Below are 23,789 nucleotides of genomic sequence, written 5' to 3'. Positions count from 1 at the left end.
CCTTCTACCAGCACCTGCAGGACTGCATGGATAAGGCAATCCCAAACAAAACAAAGACTCTTAGTACCAAAGGCAAGCGTCCAGTCTGGTGGACCCCAGCCATAAACAAACTCTACAATAAAAGGAGGAAGCTACTACAAGATAGAGCAAAATCCTTAAAAGGTAAGACACCCTTGATCACTATAAGTAAAAAACTAAGAGCTCTCATAAAATCATCCAAAGCAAATTTCGAGAGAAAAATAGCTAAAGACTCAAAAGACAATCATAAGGCCTTCTTTAGCTATGTTAGAAACCTAGGAGGAAACTCCCAGATATGCTCAGAACTAGTTCAAAATGATGTGAAGATTACTGATCCTACAGACATTGCCAACATACTGGCTGACAGGTTCAGTGCTAACTCCCCTCCCCAAAAGGAGAGATATCTATACCAAATGATTGCAGCCCCCAAACATCTCCAGCCCAAGTGAGAACTGCTCTCTCCAAAGCAAAAACACAGCATCCATGGGACCTGATGGTGTCCCCGGCTGTGTGCTCCACGAACTCAATGAGGAATTAAACCCACAGCTAGGACAGCTGTTTAATCAAAGTCTTACCTCTGGATATGCACCCAGGAGTGGCGCACTGCAACTGTGGTCCCACTTCACAAAGGCGGTGCCTCCACCGACCCTGGAAATTACCGCCCATTAGCTTGACAAGCCTTATCTGCAAAGCCATGGAGAGGATCATAATGGACCTCATAAATAAAGACATAGGGAATTTGCAGACTTTGGATCCAACCCAGTTTGGCTTTGTCAAAGGCAGATCATGCCTTTTAAACTTGGTTGACTTCTTGAAACAGTCACCAAAGCCATTGCGAGGAAAGGCAGTCCATACAGCCTACCTCGATCTGGCTAAGGCCTTCGATACAATACCCCACTCGGGTATCATTGAAAAACTCATCAGCTTAAATGTTAACCCATACATCACAAGATGGGTTGCAAACTGGCTGAGTGACAGAACCCACAGGGTCAGAGTTGCTGGCGCCATGTCAGACTCAAAGCCTGTCACAAGTGGTGTCCCACAGGGCTCAGTCCTGGGCCCACTCTTGTTTGGCATCTACTTTTCCAAGTACAAGCAAACACAGGAGGGTTATGGCTGACAAAGTTTGCAGATGACTGCAAACTGGGCCATAGTAGAAAACACATCTGACACAGATATCCTTCAGAAGGGTCTCACAGAAATGGATAACTGGTGCCAGAGCCACGGCCTGAAGTTAAATGCCAAAAAATGCATAGTCATACCCTTTGGGAAAAACAAGGTTACCCCTAGCTACCAAATAGGTGGCAATCCACTGAGCACAGAAGAAGTTATCAGGGACCTGGGGACCCAGGTTGATAGTAGTCTGTCATTCGACACCCATGTAGCTAAAGTAGTTAGGAAGACCTTCTACATTGCCCACCTTATCATGAAGGGATTCTCATCTAGATCAAGGGAGGTCATAGTCTCCCTTTACTCATCACTCATCAGAGCAATGATTGAGTACAATGCCCCATTCGGGATGTATCTGACCCGACATTTGCAGCAGCTGGAGAGGCCACAAAAGTTCCTCACCAAAAGGATAAAGGGTCTCAAAAATCTGTCTTATGCTGCCCGACTGAAAGAACTCCAGCTCTATTCAGTCGCTTACCGCTTGCTCAGAGGTGACCTTTGCCTAACATACAAGGCCATGTCAAACCCAGATTTGATGAATATGCTTCACCTCAAACAATCTCGATCCATCCGAGGCACAACGGCGGCAGACTTAAACCTCGACACGGCTATTAATAGGACGTGCTGGAGGGATAGATTCATCACCCAAAGACTCCCTATGCTGTGGAACAAAATCCCGGTACATGTGAGGCAGAGCACCTCGCTGGCCTTGTTCAAGAGAAATCTTGACCAATGGATGGGAGATCGCAGATATACCCCAGGGATTACCTCAGTGTCACTGCTCGACAGAGGCACAGCAAAATAATGGGTATAGTTCCCCATACTAAAGGGGTGGCGTAAGCCACAAAACGATGGGCTAGGCTTGTAAATGCCCTCAGGCAGATAGCCTAGTATGAACCTATGAACCTATGAACCTATAATCTATCTGGAGAATCTTCCATATCATCCCTTTACATAAGGGTGGGAATTCCACTGATCTTTCCAACTTTCGACCAATTGCTTTACTCTCTCCCTTAGCAAAAATAATGGAAAAATGTATCCACCAACAACTACTCAACCACCTACTCCAAAATAACTTACTAGCTACCTGTCAGCATGGATTTCAGCCATTCCATAGTACCACCTCTGCCCTTTTATCCTTTTCTGAATGCATCAACAAAAATCATTATAACAACACTCTATCTTCTGCTCTTTTCATCGACCTCTCAAAAGCTTTTGATATGGTTAACTATCAGCTTCTTATTAATCTGCTTAAATCTCTCCCTCTTGATTCACTAGCACTAAAATGGTTCTATTCCTACCTGAAAAACCATCAATAAGCTGTGCTATGGGATAACACACTTTTCACAAATCTTCCTGTCTCCCTAGGGTCCCTCAAGGCTCTATTTTGGGCCCCCTCCTGTTCTCAATTTTCATTAATGACCTCATCTTAACTATTCCTCAAGCTACCTGCATACAATATGCAGATGATTCAACATTAATATGTTCTGCTACTTCCTTAACTGAACTCCAATCCCACACCCAAAAGGTACTGAACATTGTGGAAGACTAGTTCCTACAGCGCTGCCTACTCCTGAACCCCCCCCCAAAAAAAAAACAAATTACTGCTCTTTAATCCTACAAAAACGTCCACAAAAATAGACTTCACAGTGTTATCCAGTAATGGTAATGCTATATCACCTGACCCAACTACCAAACTCTTAGGAGTAACAATTGATAATAACCTCACCTTTGACACACACACACATAAGCAACACAATAAAATCAGTTAACAGAAGCTAGGTTCACTTTATAGGATTAAATCCTTCCTTACTCCTACAACTAGAACTACTATTGCCCATACCCATCTTAACTCTACCCTCCTCTATGCCTCTCCAATTTATACCAATCTTTCCAAAAGTAACCTCGACAAACTTACAAACTCATACAACAACATTGTCAGATTTGCCCCAAGTTCCCCATTTAGAACCCATCATTGTCATAATCTAAAACAACTGGGCTGGCTGGAATTTCATAATCAACTTCTCTTTTACCAACTTGCTATCACACAAAAGATCCTCCATCATCCTAGTAATACACCTATACTTACTAGCCTGGTTACCCCCCCTACATAAATCTATCTACCCTACGCTCAGCAAAGAAATTGCAAGTATCTATACATAAGTCCCACAATAAAGGTGTGGACTCTCTGTTTTCCGACTCCGTGGGGAAAACCTGGAACCTTCTCCCAAAAGAACTCTCATCACTGTCCTTTACACTGCTCTTCAAGAAGCAACTCAAAGAATACTTTAAAAATAACAAGCTATGTCCATGCACTAACCCAGATTAATCACTTAATCCTTCATAATTTGTCTAGCTTATCTCACTACTGCATTTGCTATGCATTCCTTCCTCCTAACCTCTGAACTAATGTATTTTGCTATCAGGTAACAAAGTTATGTACTAGATAGAGTATCATAGAAGGTACTATAGTAGTTTGTCCTTTCCTAGCATACTCTCTACTGAATAGTATGTATTTGTCTATATCTCTTGTTTATATTATTTCTCCATTGTCTTGTAAATTTTTGTTTGATTTATTGATGTTTACCTATCATCTAAATAACTTGTATTGCCTTGCCTTAAATACATATTGTATCTATATGTCTAGTAACTGTTAGTGAAGCTTTTCTCCCCGGGCCTCTACTGAAAATGGACATGTATCCAGTTGGACTAGCCCGGTCAACAACTGTAAAATAAATAAAATAAATAAATAAATGTATACATGTACATATATATGTGTGTGTGTGTGTGTGTGTGTGTGTGTGTGTGTGTGTGTGTGTGTGTGTGTGTGTGTGTATATATATATATATATATATATATATATATATATATTTCTATATATAAAACATATGCCCATAACATGTAGTGGAGTCATACTTCAGAACCAATAGTCACAACCTCAGTGTAAGGGGATGTAATGCAAGCATTGCAGGCATAAATGTAGAATGTTGCTACAGTAACAGGGGTTGTGTTAACAGACATGTTGTGTGGGAAGTCACTTCTGATACTGACATGTATGCCATCAGTTACTGACAGACATCATAAGATCATCATAGTGAAGTACCACACAAATCACAGTAATGATCCTGTGGAATACAGCAGAGATATGACTAATAAATGTAGACAGTGACACAATCTGGTCAGTCTAGAGGTATACACAGAACTCCTTAGTGCAAGATGTGTGGTCCAAGCCTGACAAAGTGGATGTTTATAGCCATGTAAATGGAGATATCATAAAAATGCTGGAATGGATAAGTTCTCACAATTGATGCATTCACTCACTCCTGCCTGTCCTAACACATATTAACCAGAGGAGCAGAGGTCCCAAGGATACATACTTCCCACTTGTTAGTGACATACATCTTTAGAGCATCCCACTGATTTGTCAGTAATACACAACAGTTATGGTGGCCAGGCAACAGTCGATCTGACAAATATCTGGACATAACATCACACTAGGTAAATACACTGAGCTGCTAGGCATGTCACTAAGCACTGTGCAAACTACAGGCAGACTGCCACAACACTGACCTAAGTTTCCTATGGGGAAATACACATGTACTTGCAAATATAGCAGGCACTACAGGCATGTAACAGCATGCAGTAACAGACACCATTGTGAAAGTGCATACCCACAGCCAATCTGAACACAGTCACAGTCACATTATGGTAAGTCTAATTAATATTACAGTATATGGACTGTGTGAACAAAACCATCCACATATGTGCCATTCACACATTAACCCTACATATACTGGGCCAAAATACAGTGTAATCTGATGCATAACTGTGGTATAGGACATGTGTCAGTCTGGCCCTACAAACATGTATCCTGATAGGGTACCATATACTGGAGCAGCATGCAATATCAGATAAAACAGGACCAAGAACAATGACATCTACCACAGTCTGTACACAGGCCAAGTAACATATTCACAATACACTCTCTGTCAGCAATCACCATAAGTACACAGACCTCACTACTGTATACACTACAATGGAATGTCCAGGTTTTGTCCTCAAATATAAGGCCTACTATACATAACATGTCTAGCAGTCTGATATCTCACTGGCCTGTTATCAGTTATGATGTCAGTAAATAATAATGTACTGTACATATGTACCTCTTACTGCATGACATATGGACAAAGGGTGACAGACTTGGGGGATGGAGGCACAAACACAGGGCCAATATTGACATATTGCTGTGATAAACTGAGAAATATTCTGGTGTAACAGGGTTTGTTGTGACATATCTCGTCTGAGGGATATGAAGTCAGACACTCACATGAATGTCACCGTATACTGACTGCAATTATCAGAGAATACTATTGCATTTCTAAAGATAGGAAATGTGTGAGTAACACAACACATGTAAGACTCCAAACTCTGGCCAGTCTGCAGATATCCCTACAGGTGAGAGTGTCCTCAACTACATAAAACTGTCATGCCAGAGTTTAAATCATGTAGAACAGCCATATCCACACAAACCCTGTTAAGCCAACATTACTTCAAATGTAGAACAGCAATACTTACATTATGTCCCCATGTCTGGAACATCCCCCTCCTTTCTGTTGGCCTGTCTCCACAGTGTATGTTGTAAGAGGTATTTCCAACTACCCTCTGTGATGCTGTTTGTCAAACACCCACATGAAGTCCTGCTCACAGTGAAGGAAAAGGGACAACACCCACATGAAGTGCTTAGATATAGGAGTGTGTTTCCATGCAATTGGCTATAGGAATGATACCACAGCTGTTCCACATGCAATTGGGGGATGACAATTCATGCACAGGCCATCAGCTGATCATGAGCATTACTTACAAAACTCAAGCTGCTGCCTATGCAAAACAGATGTACTTTTCCGCATCCACGAGAGAGAGAGGGAGGGAGAGAGAGAGAGTAAGAGAGAGAGACAGAGAGAGAGAGAGAGAGAGACAAAGTAAGAAAGGAAGGGAGTAAGAGAGAAAGAGCCAAGCATGTTTGTGTATAATCCGTGGGTGGAGACTGGTATCTGGGTATTATAACGGTTGCCTATATTGATTACTAATCCATACTGTCACAAAGTAATTGCACATGGTTGTACATATTTATGGTGAGGATTGTCTACAACAATCTCTACAGTGTTTGAAAACTGTTGGCCTTGCAATGTGGACAATGTGACATATAGGTCCTCAATATAATGATGTAGCAAAATTCACACTGCAATGGATCATGTCATTACACAATCACCCCAAAATCCACACAGAATACTGACACACACACTTTCCAAAACTGAGTTTCAAACCCCTACCTATGTACTGTTATTACAGTGTCACACAGTTATTGCACACACCACAGAGCTTTCATGCTGGAAAGCTGTCCAAAGGTATCTTTGAAGGTGAGTGACATCAGCAACAGTGCTAAAGGAGGGATAAGGGAAGTGTAGTAAGTGTGAATGTCCACAAAAGCAGGTGTCAATGAAGACACACATACACTCTCTCAGGGAAGCACAAACATTATCACAGTTGGCAGGTTTAGGATTAGAACTCCTACCTAACTAGCTTGCTACATTACAGTAGTAAGCAGTTATCACAAGTGCCACAGAGCTTATAAGGCTGATATATGGCCAAAGGGTTATTTCAAGGTAAATGACATCAGCAGATGTGCTAAAGTAGGACAATGGGAGGTGTAGTGATTGTGAATCACTTCAAAATCATTAATCACTACACACACACACACACACACACACGCACACACACACACACACACACACACACACACACACACACACACACACACACACACTTGCCAATACTGAGATGCATAGATTCATTTCTTCACAGGTGTATAGTAGGTGAATGGGCCTGAAGGCTGTACAAAGCTAGGCAAAGGGAATGCCTTGGTATCAGGCCACATGACAGTGGTCTCCAGTGTGGCTCAGGGTTGTAGTCCCTGGAGTGGTCCTCACAGGTGGGTATTGTATTCACCATCCATTCATCTGGGTTACTATTGTGGGTGGCCAGTGATGTGCACTCCTTCCCATGTATGTGATCTATATTCCATAACACACACATGTTCTCTGACATGTGGAAGTGTACTTGAGGTCTCTGGCGCATGTTGTGTGGACAGATTGTTATCTTCTGATGTAGCATTCTTGACATCATTTGGTGAGACCTGGCTTTGGAACTGAGGTTGTGTTTGTATCTACACTGACAGCATGATACAGGTATTCAGTGGAGCTAGTGGCATCTGTCCATACAGGGCATGTGTATAAGGCATGGTATTCCCTTTGTGGGTTACATTTGCAGACTCTACAGTTGCTGCAGGCATCTAGTGGGGAACATAGCAAAAGGACCACTGTAAGCATTGTTTGCCTACTGTAGGGATGGAACAGGGTGCCATGTCCTTTTACTTGCTGGATAACACACAGTCAGGAGATTTAACACATCACAGTACTTTCTGATGTCAGTGGCACTGCTGTGGTCAACAGGCATGTAGTCCACTGCAATCACACTGTGGTTACTATCTGTGAGGCAATATGCAGGGAACTACTAATATAGTGGTTGTTGCCTAGCCAAGTGTGTTTGTGTATGAGACATGGGTGGAGAGTATTCTCTGAGTAATACAAGGGTTGCCTATATTGTTCATCAGTCCATAATGTCACATGTAGGGCTATGGATTGTCTACACCAGCTTCTCTGGTGTTTGACATCTGTTGTCCTTATAAGGTGGACATTGTGACATATACTAGGTCCTCAATATAATAATTTAGCAAAACCCACCCCACTATACATCTTGTTATTAAACATTCACAGCAACCTCCACACGGTATTCCAATGACAGACACAGACTTGCCAGTACTGAGATTTAAACCCATACTTAACTATGTATTGCTGCTACAGTGTACCACATTTATCGCATGCACCATGGAGCTCATAGGATAAATGTTGTCAAAAGGTACTTCTAAGGTGAGGAACATCACCAACCCTTGTAAATACTGGCATTGGGTGATGTAGTGGGTGAGAGATCCCAAAAATTATTTTACCCTAAGCACACATTTATATTTGCCAAATGTGAGGTTCAAACCTCTATCTAACAATCTTCATGGACCATTATGTTATGCATTTACCACATGCACCACTTTCCAGACAAGGTTTAGAGCTGGCAACAGGTACTTCTAAGGTGGATGATATCGGCAGGACTGCTAATGTCCAGCTCTGAGATGTGCACTGGGTGTAAATGGTGCCAAAATCTTTGAGGTACGCACACAAAGACTTGCTACAGATGAGATTCAAACCCATATCTGTGTAGCTACTGCTACTACATTGTTCCACATTTATGGCACGGGCCATGGAGCTTATATGACTAAGTTTTGTCCACAGGGGTATTTCAAGGTGACTGACATCAGCAGGATTGCTAAAGTAGGGAAACGGGAGGTGTAGTGACTGTGAATGGCCTCAAAATCATTAATCTCTCTCTACACACACACATACACACACACACACACAGAGTTTTACAGTTGCCATGTCTGGGATTAGAACTGCTATCTATCCAGTATGTTACACTATTGCATTACACAGTTATCGGATGTGCCATGGAGCTTATAGGACTGGCCTTTGTCCAAAGGGGTATTTCAAGGTGACTGACATCAGCAGGCTTGCAAAAGTAGGGCAATGGAAGGTGTAGTGACTGTGAATGGCCTCAAAATCATTAATCCCTCTACACACACACACACACACACACACACACACACACACACACACACACACACACACACACACACACACACACACAGAGTTTCACAGTTGTCATGTCTGGGATAAAAACTCCTACCTAACTAGAATGTTACAGTACAGCATTACACAGTTATCGCATGCACCATGGAGCTTATAAGATTGGCCCTTCTCCAAAGGGGTATTTCAAGGTGACTGACATTACCAGGCTTGCTAAAGTAGAGCAATGGGAGCTGTAGTCACTATGAATGGCATCACAATCATTAATCTCTACACACAGTTTCCCAGTTGCCATGTCTGGGGTTAAAACTTCTACCTAACTAGTATGTTACACTATAGCATTATGCAGTTATCGCATGCACCATGGAGCTTATGGTGCTGAGAATTGGCCAGAGGGTTATTTCAAGGTGACTGACATCAGCATGACTGCTAACATGGGCAATGGGAAGTGCAGTGTGTGTGGATGACCATAAACCATTTCCCTGGAAACACACGCACAACACTCAGTTACACACAACTTTACATTTGACAAGACTGGGTATACAAATGCTAGATGAATACTGATTTGTACTATCATGTTACACAGTTATCATAAGCACCACAGCCACTATAGGGCTGAGGACTACCAAAAGCAAATGTCTACAATGATTGACATCTTCACATCATGTGATATTGGCCAACTGGATGTGTGGTGGGTGGGACAGACGTCATGACAGCAATCTCTTTGTCACTGTCTGCCTCTGTCTTCCCCACATATGTGTGTGTGTGCATGTTTGACCTATTATAGTGTGCTGGCCTTGTATATGCGTGAGTATTCCTATCCAGTGTGTGTGAAAAGCATGAATGGTGTGCAATGTGGTGTGTGTGGACAGACATCTGCGACTGACAGATATGTATAGTCCACCATTGTCAGACATGGGCTTCATTTCTCTAAGTGTTGGAGCATGCCCAGTATGACCTTCTGTATTGAGTGTATGAATCTATTCTAGGTAGGTTGTACTCCAGTGCAGGATTTTGTGTTCTACACCTACAGCTAGCAACCTGTTTCTGCAGGATATCTGTAGATAGGTTGACAATATGAAATCACAATGGGCGAAAGATAGTGGGATACTGTAACTATTGTCTCTGTGCTGCTTGTGTTACATGGTTGGTGTTAGCAGACATATTCAGACATGGAGGGACAGATTCATAACCCAGAGGCTCCCTTCACTCTGGAATAAAATCCCAGTCCAGGTAAGGCAGAGTCCCTCATTGACTCTCTTCAAGAGGAATCTTGATGAGTGGATGGGAGATCATAGGTTTACCCCGGGTATCACTTCTGTGTCACTGTTAGACAGAGGCACAGTATACTAACCTCGAAAAAGGGCATAGCAAAATTAATTTAAAATGGGTGGCGAAAGCCAAACACACTCTGGCTAGGCTTATAAATGCCCTAGGGCAGATAGCCTAATATAAACCTATGACCCTATGAACCTATATGTACTGTTTTATACTGTGATGTATTATGTCATCAACTACTGACAGATATACTTATTTGCTCACAGTTATTTCCTGGGAAATACAAGATGAATGAAGCTGTGTCCAGTATTGTGGTTTGCAGCCTACATATTCTTGCACACTCATGCCATTGTGGACAGGTAGCTGCAGACACTTGCTGATGGGTCTGTGTAAATGCTCCAGCACCTTGGTATTGTGGTGGCTGAGGATGTTCTGCTTGTACATCTATCAACATAACAGAATGGCTATATACTGTTGTGGCCATACCTCTCAGCTGTACAGATTCACCCAGGTTACCCAGAGACAGGGCTCATATATCTGGTCAGTTCCCCTTCACATTGTGGTTTATGAGCAGCTTTGTAACCACCCATTACTGGGTTTTTAAGCAGAGGTAGTATAGGCACACAGCAGAGTTTCAGACTTCACACAATCCATGGTTTCAAAGCTTCTACACCCCCACTCTGTTATCCTATCCTGTTCCTAACATTACGCAAGCGATATCTGAGAAGTATCCCTATAGTTGTCCCTTCATCCCAGTGGTATTTAGGGGTTGGTCCACAGTTCATGCAGTAAGACATGGTGGGGATGCTACTGGGATTTGTCAACATAGCCTTGCATTTGTGTTCTGTGAACTGTGTTATGTTGTTAGTTGGGACCCCATGAGATAACATACACTGGCAGTACGGGTGAGGCACAGGCCTTTGACAGAGGACTGTAGGGCATTTAGTAGTGATGCAGGCCATCTGTAGCAGGCCAGTGCCTTCTGTAACTCCTACAGTCACAGGATGCGAGCCACTGGATTCCCCTGGGGTGACGGGATAAGTGTGCGAGGTATTAATGGCAATAGTTCCTATCCATATTAATCCATTGTTCTGGATGCTGGGAGAGTGGTGCTTACAGCTAGGGACACACCTGCATGGGGTACCTCCTCAGCATGCTGCATTCTGTGGGTATTCCCATACAGAAGTGGGGGTCATACTGTACTCATTCCCAACAGCAATGATATGTCCTGTGATAAAACTGTGGCTGATGGTGGAGTGAGTTGAGTGCATGTGTGATATGGAAGCTTCTGACTCACAGATATACGTGGGGCATTCCCCTTATACTGGCTTGTGCGGGGACATAGGCAGTCTCTCATTACTTCATAACTGTGCCTTTTGTGATTTGCCAGTGATTAGCCAGACTACATCAATATTCCATACTAAACAGACAACTAATGTGCTGCTAACCTGTATGTACAATTCCAAAGGTGTGTGCAGTTGACAGTTAAATTTTACGTACTCTGTCTAAGGTACTTCCACCTGTGTACTGTGTGTATGTCTGGGCCCACATTCATGGCATGTCCATCTTTCAGATGGTGACAGATATTGACATCTGAACAATGAGTATGGATCACTGCTGAATTGGGTCTTGCTGGGATGCATTGTGGTTGGCATTGCAGTTGTCAGAACATGGCTCTGTCATTGACAGTACTGGCCAGAGGCCACAGGGGCACAACCTTCCATGCCGACATGCTGACCACTTCCACACAATATGCAACACACAACAACCTAATACACACAGCCCTGCATATTGTACACATGCAACAATCTATCCTGTAAATTGGGCCAGATCAGGTAATCTGTGACGACTGTTATTAAACCCACACATACATGTTACTGCATTTCTACATAGGATTGTGGGAGGGGCACACCTGACAACTGTAATCATTTGCTATGACTATACTGGTATTTCAGGTACTCTGTTGGCTTCCATTTCATTTTGTGTTCTGACCTATCATGCAGACTAGAGGCATATCAATAGAGTACAGATCTTAGGTTTTATTGACCTACATTTCAGTTTCAGACATCTTACCCTTCAGAACTAACATACAACTGCCTGACCTGTTGTAGTCTGTCTGTGTAGGTCTGGAGGTGGGCTGCTCTCCATTGTCATCAGTTGGAGGCCTTAGCACAGCCTTTCTTTATGGTCATCTACACCTGTCCTGCTGGCTGAGGCTGTTGTTGGGTATGTGAGCCTCACTGACATGCATGCATGTGTGTGTCCTATGGACACACATTTGGGCCACCACATGTACTACAGTGGGATTTGTCACTTTATCTTGTACTGTCTACTTTGTTGACACCAGTATTTGTTATAGATTTCATGCTGCCCATATAGGTGTCCACTATCTGCTGCCATCCCATTCAGCCACCCGATTCCCTTGCATGCTCACATCCATACCATAGATACAACTAGCAGAGCATACTACTCCATTCAGCAATTGATAGGAAGAGTGACTTATCTTGTGGTTGTGTCAGTATTGAGGATGGTGCTGGAGGGCTGACTATGTTGGATGCACATAGTACACTCCATATACATGGTAAAGCACAGGTAGTGTCATGTTTGGCATCCATTTTACTGTACGTGTGAGTCAGAGAGAGGTGTCATTCCCTGGATTCCTACCATGTCAGTGTATGTGCTATGCATTGCCTCTATGCCAAAGCCTGGGCATACTGGGCATGCCTCCTTCTGCCTAAGTGGGCAGGCTCAGGTTGTTCCTCCTCTGAGAAACTCTGTGCTGTGCTGGCCTTGGCAATGGTGGGGGGGCTGTGTGGCCATTCCCTGTGCTGTTCCTGCTGCAGCTGTTTCCGCAGGATCATATCGTGTAGCATGGCACATACAATGAACATTTGTGTACATGTAGCTGGAGAGTACTGCAAGGCTCCAGTGGATATATCCAGGCACCGGAACTGTGACTTGAGCATCCCAAACACACACTCTGTTATGATTCTGGTTTGTGCATGTGCCTCATTATGGAGTTCTCATTCGGCTGTGTATACATTTCTGATGGGTGTCATCAGCCATAGCTCCAGTGTGTAACCAGCATCCCCCACTAGCTGGCCATTTAGGATGTCCCCACTGGCAAATCTCTGGTACAGTGTCATATGCCAAATGTGGAAGTAGTGATATTTTCCAAGGCTGCCAGCAGGCACATTCATTCTAATGCCCTGGGCATCGCACATGACCTGGCAGTTGATGGAGGGGAAGCCCTTGTGGTTTATGTAGACCATACCCTGCTCACAGGATGGTGCTTTGATGTGTATGTACGTGCAGTCTATAGCACCCACTACCTCAGAGAATTCTGCTATCTGGTGGAAGAGATGCATATTGCTGGTCAATGCCTCACGGGTGCTGAGGAAATATATGTGCTCACCGGCATGTGCTGACATGGCATCCAGGAACTTGTGGAGCACCCTGGATGCTGATGCCTTTGAGATCCCCAAGATATCCCCAGTTGGCCTTTGGAAGGTACCTGTGGCTAGTATTCTTAAGCCTACACATACCTTGGCATCCAATGGGATGGGATCCCCTCTGCTGGTTCTGTGTGTGAGGCGTGGCTGGCACAGCTCAACAATTTGCTGCAGGATGTCCCTGTCCATCCTATAGTGCTCCACTATCTCCAGCTCATGTAGCCCCTGGTAGGTTACCCTCGGTCTGTGTACTCTTCTCCTTCTCCTCACTGTGGGTTGCTCATCAGCATTCTCATCCGCACCACCCTTAGCCTCTTCCACATAATGATGTATGAGAGTGACAGCAGCCCCTATCATTTTGTTAGTTTTGTCAGATAAAATTTCCCCATCTGTGTACACCGGTGGTGTAGAGTTTGTGGGAAAAAACAGAGTGAAAGGTGTTTGCATAGTTTATAGTAGTGTGCTGGGCTGCTGCCTGTGTAATTGGCTGATTCTGATACATTTCACCTGCCAGCTATGCTAGTCCTCCTTGATTGCCTTCCTACTGCTGTTTTCCCTTCCCATTGCCTTCCTGTTTAAGCCCCGAGGCACGCAGTGCATACCCAGTGCTCACATGTGAAATGAGCTGCTATTTCCTGTTTTTATTTTTTTTGTTTGTTTAAAACCCAGTGCGTGGCATGCATACCTGTTTAGGCAATGTAAGCACTGCTAGGCAGCCTCAGACACACACCCCTTCCTTAGCTGTGCTTAGCTAAGGGCAAACATGGGCCACAGAGCTCAAATAAGCTTACAGCATGCATGACACTCCTCCTTATGAGGTTGTTTACCTCTTATGCTTATACCATGGTATTGCTGCACCTACACAGTTGGGTGCAAGCTAAGACTGAAGGGAAATATGTGATTCAGTATCAATCCCCTCATTTGCATAAAACTGACTGCTAATGCATGGTTACAAAACTGATGCTCAGCCTTCCCCCTTAGCAACCTCTATTCCATGGTATTGTCTTATACATGTTATGGACTATTATGGAAGAATGCTGATTTTGGTTTAAAAGCTTATTTCCAGCTTTTTTATTATTTTTGGACTGATCCCATTTGGCACTGCTGCTCTATGCTTAAATGGATGAAATCAGCCAAAAAATATATTTTTTATTATTTTGTAACTATTTCCCATGCCAATGGCCATATATTTGGCCATTGGCATGCCTACTACATTGAATACACGCTTTCTTTGGAGCTGTCATGCCTCCGTTTTGTAATTTACAGAAATGTATTTGGTTAGTAGCCGAACACATTTCTGCAGGTTTCACTATTACTCACAGATACCTGCCTGCTTCCTGGATCACTAATTCACCTAATTTGCATGGTTTTCACCTGCAAATGGGGTAATTAGCACACAGGAGGTGTGTCCATGCAGGAATAGTGTAGGAGCACTCGTGCATGTACCAGGAGCTCGTTCCTGAATCACTTGTCGGCCTTATTGCATGCAGCAGCTCTTGCACTATTCCTGCATGTCTTGCAGAGCTTGCTGAATCCCAGGGTTAGTGCAGAAAATCCAATGCAAGTAATGTTACAGTATGATGGAACAGTGACTCCCCAGATTAAGGAGAAACAGGTGGAGCAGGAAGCATCTGAAGACTTACCACACAGTGAGTTTCTAGAGCCTTCTGTAAAAGGCTGGTGTAAATATTCAGTTGAAGTTGCAAGCAAGGGAAGGAGCAGGAAACAGTAGCAACTCTGACATAAACAATGTGTGGAGTCATGGGCCATTGAGTCCTCATATGAAGGAGCAGCAGAGGATTCAGGTTGCATTTTAAGAGGATATGTCATGGAAGATGTTCTGGAACTTTCTGTAGAATACCTGCAAGAAATGGAAACAAAGAAAGTTCTCTCGACCTAGAAGAAAATGATCAAAGGGAAGAGCTGCCTGATTTAATGGAATGGCTAGACATACTAAGATCAATGAAAGAAATAGATTACAGAAAGTAAATAAGATCCACAATGTTATAAGTCTAATAAAACAAATGAACACAGTAATCAGAACTATAAACAGAAATTCATGTAATACAACAGAAGTAAATAGGACATATTAATGTGCAGCTAAACTAATAATCAACAAAGTCTTACCACAAAAAAATACATAGTAATAAGAGAAAGAAAGGGAAGAAATAAAATGACAGCATGTAATCACTGACTAGAGAAAAATATAAAGCAAATAAGACAAGAAGTGTCACTGTTAGAAGACTAAAAACAAGTAAACAGATTAACAAAATAGAAAAATAGATGTGATAAAAGCAATGCACTAATTATTGCAAATAGTAAATTAATGATATCAGCACAGGCAGAAAAAACTTAGAAGACCTGCAGATAAATATAAAGGAAAAAGTACAAAATAAGCAATCCATTGATGAGCCAAAACTTTTTATAATGTACTGGGAAACAAAGCAAAATGAATAGAAATATCACCAAGAAACGAACAAACAGACACATTTTGAAGAAGTATTTGTGAAGACCCTGTGGAACATAACAAAGATGCTGTATAGATAAAAAAGAAAAGAAACAGTAAGGAGTTCAAAAGTACAGGATATGAAACTAGAAGAAGTACTGGTCAGAGAAATTGAAACAAAGTTAAGAAAATATCCTAAATGGATTGAGCCCTGGGTAAAAATTACTGAAACTGATATAGTCAGAGTTTGTATCCATTTAGCAACAAAACTAAATTATGGCAATAGAAAAAAAGCTAACAAAAGAAAGCTATACAGAACAAAGGATCATTTCTTGGTAAAAAAAAAAAAAAAAAAAAAAAAACTATAACCAAGAATTATAAAACGGGGAAAAATTTAACTCTGATATGGATAGATTACTGATAACATTTTAGAGCTTCATACATTCATAGATAAAGGAATGCATACAGATGTATAAGATACACTCTAGATCAGTTACATTACAACAACCGTGAAACAGTGGCAAACTACTTTGCAGTTAAACCACGACAAAAGCAAAATTATAATCCCAGGGATAAATATACAAAGATGACATTCCAGGATGATTCTCTGTCACATCTGCTATTCCGTCTTACATTTAACCATTTAAGCTGTTTATTTAACAGATTAGGCCATGGTTAACATTTGGCTTCCAGAAAACAACCTTGCTTAAAGATTTCTCACCTGCTTTTTTGTGGGTGCCTTAAAATTGTATAGTTCATCTAATGAGGAGTGAAAGCCAACTGCAAGTGGTGAAAACTTTCTCAGATGATATAAAAATGTCACTTGGTCTTGATAAATGTACAAAAACAGCCCTTAAAGCACGAAAGCTGCAGCACCAAGAAACTATTAGTCTGGGACAGGAAGGATAATATAAATGAATTTGAGCAGGAGAGAGTGCATAAATATTTGGGAATTGATGAAGGATAACCAATAAAACATGCACAAATCTGAATAAAACTCAGTAAGCAATTCTTCAGAAGACTAAAACTAATACTAAAAACTGATTTGACGTCTAGGAATAAAATCCAATATATAAACCAAAAAGTTGGACAAGAAACAAGAAAAATTCTTCATACTTATCAAATGATATATAAAAATAAAAGTCAAAGTAGACTAAGATTTTTACTTGAACTGACGCAGTGAAAAATGTATACTATCAGTATCATTTAAAATAATGCCTTTTTGTTCAATCATACATGCATTTTATATCCAAATTGGCACATAAAGTACACGTAACAACTGTTTAAAAAGTTGAACAGATTCCAGGTACTTACATTTTGTCTGTTCCATATCCATCAGGAAAAACAGCTACAGAAGTCACAACAATTATAGCAGGTGCCCCGTAACCAACAGGATACATATATCTCCTTCGAATCACATGGGTTCGGAAGGCTTTGACTGCCTTAAGGTTTTGTATCATAAGATGGAGCTGCAATGCACCAAGACACATCCAAGAGAAGGAGGCCAAGAGGGAATAATGTAGAAAAGCTGAGATAACTTTACAGAGGATCTGAAAAAAATGTACAACGATGTGCTATAAATACCAAGGGGAGTATTAAACCAGATATCAATGCCACCATGTCAGCTCAAACAATGGTCTATGGCAACATTTCCAGTCTTTATGTATTCATCCAATGTCCTACCATTTTAGCATTATGACTATAGTTGTCATCACAACTGGAGGTATTCCTTACCTCTACCACACTAAATGGAAAGATTTTCAATGTGACACTGATTAAGGTTTAAGACATTTGAGCTGAGAATAAGCACATGGAATTTAGTTCTATGTATGGTTAAGGATTCAAACAGGTGTGAAAAGACAAACTGAGCTGATATCCGCTGCTCTGTCATACTCCTGGTTATCCTGATCTCAAAGTATGGTAGTACAGCTTACTGACCTGTCTTTTCTTTTGAAGAACTGGCCATTATTTTTATTATTGCCAGCTTTGTGAAAACATGTGTAGCCCTCAGAAGCATAACTTCTGTGGTAGGTCATAAGCTGCTTTTGTCATTAGAACAGTAGAAGAGATACTGTATGAACTGAGGAGGATATGGCACTATTAAAAATATGATGGTCAAACAGATTTTAATTGAACAAGATAATGCTGAATTGCAATCCTTAAAAAAATAAATAAATAAAATAAAAAAATAAGTGATTTTTGCAAGGCTCCCACCCCCTTCACCCTCTACAACCTAAATATGTCAACTCCTACAAGTCGGTTTAGGGTTTGATTTCCATTTTCTAGTAATTGCTTTTTTGGCAGCCACCATAATTAGGCTCAGCAAGGCCTTAATATGTCTAAGCAATTCCGATTCTGAATCTTAGCTCAAAAAGAAAAAATGTCCTTAGTTAGAACACTTTGCTCACCCAGTATCTCTGACAGAGTAGTCTGCAGGGAATCTTTAAAGTCTGCCAACTCATTACACTCCCAGGAAATATGTTCCCAATTATCTCTTTCTTCTCCATCACACCTTCAACATTTATTGTCTACCTGAGGAAAAATTGTTTTGAGTGCACTTGTGTTATAAAAATACTTATGTAAACAATTGCAAGCAAACATCCTAAATCTTCTAGACTTAGACTCTGTTGCATATTTGGGAGACATACATATATTCAGCAATTGTTTCTTTGTGAATTGCTTATTCAATCTCTTTCTCTTCCCAGTCCTTTCTAACCTCTTCTGATTGATTCTTGTAGTTATCATCCAATATTTTACATGCCCTACTAATTATTCCTTTTTCAACAGTGCTATGAAAGGAGGTACTGCCAGCACAGCTAGCTAGAATTTTGTAAATAATTATATGTTATTTGTGAATATCAAACTAATGTATACAAGATGCTGGTATTACAAATGTATTTTAGAACTGTATGTCATATACGGTGATTGTGATACAAATGTATTAGAACTGTATATTATGCATATATCAAACTGTTTGGTACAGATGTTTGTGCTGAAAAGGTATTTGTAAAATGCTTGTGTTTGAAATGCAACCACAGTGTGCCTACTGCAGGGAACAGAAATACACATGCACTATTGTAACTGTTTAAATGTATATGTTTAACAGAGGAAAATGGAGGGTTTACTTCAGTCCAGAAAACTTTAGAAAATATCTGAAATTAAATAACTTTGTAGGCTAGCTAGGCCATAACGTTATTATCTCACAGGTTTCAAGGCAGCTAAAAACACAAAGTATGTAGTAAGAAGCTTTCTGTATTGTCTTTAGGGTGAACTAATTACTACCTCTGAAAGCATGGAAGAATGCAATTGTTTTATGACTTCCAGCACCTGCCAGGATCTGAGCAAAAGACCTTGTGTAGGTATTTTTACAGATAGGTGCTAAGTAATGGCAGCTTTAGCAATGGGGCTTTTGTCTGGGAACTAGAAGTCAGATGACAAGAAATTATGCAATTCTGAAAGCTATCCTAGCAGTAATATTTTAGATATTATTTTAAGTTGACCTGACAACAGAAGAACCATTCACCACATCTGCCTTGCTCTATAATAAGTAAGTTTCTAGGGAATAGTAAAATTCTTTTAGATTTAGTCAGGAATTTAGTGAAGCTTAGTTTAGACATATTTCTTTATTTATTTGAGACTGTCCTGCAATGTTGTTTTAAATATTTCCTGTGGTTTTGAACTCTGATGTCACTCTGAATATATATTTAGTATTGCCTTGTTTTTTTATTTAATATTAAATACATATAAACCTTTCATTGTGGCTGATCTTTGGTAATGATATTTAAGTTTTGAGAGTATTTGCATATTTATTTGTTGACACTGTGTGGGTCACTCCTAACAGCCTTGCTCTTGGTCAAACTACCATTTGTATTTATATTAATATTACATAGTAAGATTGGACACCTTTTGTTAAGGGCCTTAAAATAGCTGATAAAGAGTGACTGGTGACAGTGGTAACTACCTCATAGTCTGGGCAAAAGGGGGATAGAAAACCTGTGCCAGCTTTTCCCAGGTGTGTGTGTGTGTGTGTGTGTGTGTGTGTGTGTGTGTGTGTGTGTGTGTGTGTGTGTGTGTGTGTGTGTGTGTGTGTGTGTGTGTGTGTGTAAATCAAACCTTGAAGATTGTTTGTCAGCTGCTTGGGCAGTGACATGAAGCAGTGGTTGGACAGAGAGGGTGCTGGAGGTCTTGGCTTGGTCACTCAGCTGAGATCTGAACTCTATAGCTCTGCCAGTGGGAAGTCTTATTGGGGATCTGGAGAAAAGGTGAGAAACCAGCTCTAGACTGACTGTGGTCTCTGTCTGCTCTTAAGGGAAATTGCACTTGATCCAGAAAGCTGCATCTGGAAATATTGTGGGTGTACTTGTTTAACCTCTCAATGAATGTCCCCACTGGTGCCAATGGTGAGGATTGAGGCTCTTTGATTACTGGTTTAGTGATGGGTCATCACAAACAGTAGCTTCAGTTCTAGATTATAGTAAATAAACTCCATAAGTTGTTGAAAAACAGTACATCTGAAAATGTTCAATGCAGAAAGCATTGAATAGTATAAAATAATTTGAAATTGATATTAACCAGTAATGTTATCATGATGAATCATAGTAAATCAGGTCAAACTCATTGCTGAGAATGCACATATTTATGTGTATCTGCAACATGGCTTATGTTTTACTAGTAACATTATACTGACACTATTACTGTAAATGCATTTTTCTTCAGCAAAGTTGTATCGGCAAGATGTAGGCTACAGGTAAAAACAGGACAATGGCCACTCTAATGACAATACTACATATTTATTGAAGTACTATGTTATTATACCTGAGACGGTCATGAGAGCAAATCAAGTGTTCTGAGAATATCTTTGCTACTGATTCCAGCAAAAGATGTCGAGTTCATGTTTCTCTTGAACATGAAGCCTCAGAAAGTCTGTGTTCGATCTTCAAAGAAAAAATAATCTTATGAGGAATTATTATAGATGAATTTGTTTTAAATTCCTTCTTTTTATGTTGAAGTTTGAGTGCTATGTCTTAATAAATTTCAAATCTGTGAAGTAACAAACATGTATCCTGACACAGACAACTTGAAAACTCTTAGCTTAGCTGCAATTTCACAGGACTAGTTTGCATAAATATGATTCCTCACTAGATCCAGAGGAGGCAGGAAGTAAATTGATCACTTTTTGTGGCTCAGTGGAGAATATGATTATTTATTCTCAAGCCAGATTTTTTACAGCTTAGGTCAGATTTTTTTTTACAAAATACTGCAAGATCATCCAAATGATTTCAGTATTATAGACAAAATAGAAACGTTTTTGTTTTTCTTTTTAAGCCACTTGACTTATAGTTTCTTTTAAACTTCTATGTACAGATTTGTTTTGGTGTCTGCTGCATACAACACTGACTGATGTCAACAGATTCAGGATTAAAATATATAATTCAATTGCATCATTCAAAACTTAAAAAAATCAGACAGAGAGCCAGAGAATAAGTAGTGTTGTCATTTGCTGTATCTGAGGAGAAAGAAATTCATACGTCTGACCACCCAAACAATGAATGATGGCTCATACATCTGTTTCTAAGGAAATCCATATGTCTGACCACCCAAACCATGAATGATGGCTCATGCATCTGTTTAACTTTTTTCTTTTTTTTTTGTTTACTCTGTTGTAAGCTTATTATGTGTTAATTAGCAGTACATAATTTTTAATCAAAATGAACCAACAATTTTCCAAGTTTTTTTTTTTTTTTGTGTAGCATGTACGATTGATTAAATCTGAGTTTTTTTGTCATAGACTGGGGTTCTGCTCAGGTTTAGTTTTACTGCCTTCCACCTACAGAATACTGGAATTGGCTTCAACTCCCTTGTGATGCATTAGAAAATTAATGAATAAATGAAGTTTTCTGTCCTTTATTTGAAATCATTAGTTTTCTAACAGTAACACATGAGATTTTCAGAAGCAAAATGTATCTGTTTTAGAAGAATCAGACATTTACAGTCAACATAGTTGCCCAAGGAGGTGTGTGTATCTCCTGTCACATGTTGATGCCATTCCACAAAAATAAATTGCCCTCTGATAATATTTTCTTTCATAAATCTGGGATGCTGACTGTCATTACTTAAATACTTATTAGTAAAAGAAGATTTTCTATAAAACTGTTATAAAAGGATTTACTATCCACATCCAACTCAATTTCAATATCTAATAAGATTACAATATTACCTAAGTTACCTTCAGTGAATGTTAGGAAATTAGTACTGGTATTCAAATTAGATAAAAAAATGTCAAACTCAAATATGTCATCTTCCCACATAAAAAAGCAAACCATCAATGTATCTTCTGTAAAAAGCTACCTTGTTAAAAAACCTGAGAGAATATAATACATCTATTTCCTACCATCCCATGACAAGATTGACAAATGTAGGTGCCATTCTGGCTCTCATAGTGACTTTTCATTTTGTCTGAAATATTTATCATTAAAAGTAAAAAAACATATTTCTCAGTACTAATTTGAGAACTGTACATACAGTGTTAATAAAACTATTATTAAGTTGAGTGAATTTAATGAAATATTTTCTAAGATAATCAATCCCCACTTCATGAAACATACATGTATATAAAGAAACTATATCCAAAGTGAAAATATTTTTTCTCTTCCAGCAAACCTATACTGATATTAAAGGTCCAATAATGACCAAGAATCTTTTAGAAAAAAAATTTTGAATTCCAACCTAAGGAATTTAAAATGGAATCTAAAAAGACAGTTATAGTTTCAGTTTTACTGCACTGTAATCAGCTGCAATAGTAGGCCTAAAAGGTGGCAACTTGCCATTTCCAAGATTTTTATGACTTTTAGAAATTGCCCAAAAAAGTGCCATTTGGGAAATCAACTCTAAAAAATCAAATAAAAGTGAATCAATCTGGCCTTGATATAATAAATCTAGTAACGCTTTATCAATTTTACTAAAATGTTTATTACTAATATTAATCGAAACATGTTTATAAAACTCAGAGTCAGCAAGTACTCACAAAAACTTTTCAGTGTAGTTTTTAGAATTCATAAGCACTATGCTGTTACCTTTATCGGTTTTCATAATTCTGAGATCTCTTTTATTTCTAAACTCTTGTAATGTATCTTTTTCAGCAGCTCACAAATTATAAAACTTTGTAGATGGAGAACTATTGATAATATGACACATTTCTTGCTCATGGGTATCAGAAAAAAAATTCGTATGTGACTCAACAAAGGATTATACACACTTAATTTTCTAAGTACTTGCATTGAATCTGCTACAAAATTTATAACTGCATGTAAAATGTAGTGTAAGTTTAGTTTACATATACATAATTTTAAATCTTTTACTGCATTAATTACTTTTGTCTGTTTAAAAGAATAAGTGTAAAACCTTTATTTAATCCAGCTAAATGACTGAATCTAAGTTCAAAATCACTAAAATTTCTAACAGAACAATATTTTGTTAAGTCCTTCTTCCCTTCCTCTGCCTCTTCCCCTCAATTTCCCTTTCATGTGGTTGTAATTCACTCCTAGGTTTTTCTGAATCACATTCTGAAAAAGGGAGGGGAAGAGATAACTGGTGTTTTTTTACAATCATTATCTTGTCCAGAAAAGCCAGGATATTGATCAACTTCATGCTCAGAAAATAATGAACTCCTTACTG

The 23,789-nt window shown here is 39.9% G+C and overlaps 1 protein-coding gene across 1 annotated transcript in view; it reads right to left on the bottom strand.

Moving 5' to 3' along the window:
* LOC122810734 (adhesion G protein-coupled receptor E3-like) overlaps positions 1-23,789 on the bottom strand; it is a 242,835-nt gene that overhangs the window by 75,916 nt on the left and 143,130 nt on the right. The window contains exon 6 of the mRNA XM_044082297.1: positions 17,430-17,665. Within this exon, the coding sequence (XP_043938232.1) occupies positions 17,430-17,665 (236 nt within the window). The remainder of the gene's footprint in view (positions 1-17,429; positions 17,666-23,789) is intronic.

The sequence above is a fragment of the Protopterus annectens genome, chromosome 9.part0 (assembly GCF_019279795.1).
Source record: "Protopterus annectens isolate FY-2018-M chromosome 9.part0, PAN1.0, whole genome shotgun sequence".
Classification (NCBI taxonomy): Eukaryota; Metazoa; Chordata; order Ceratodontiformes; family Protopteridae; genus Protopterus; species Protopterus annectens.
This window is presented reverse-complemented; position numbering and strand designations above follow the sequence as displayed.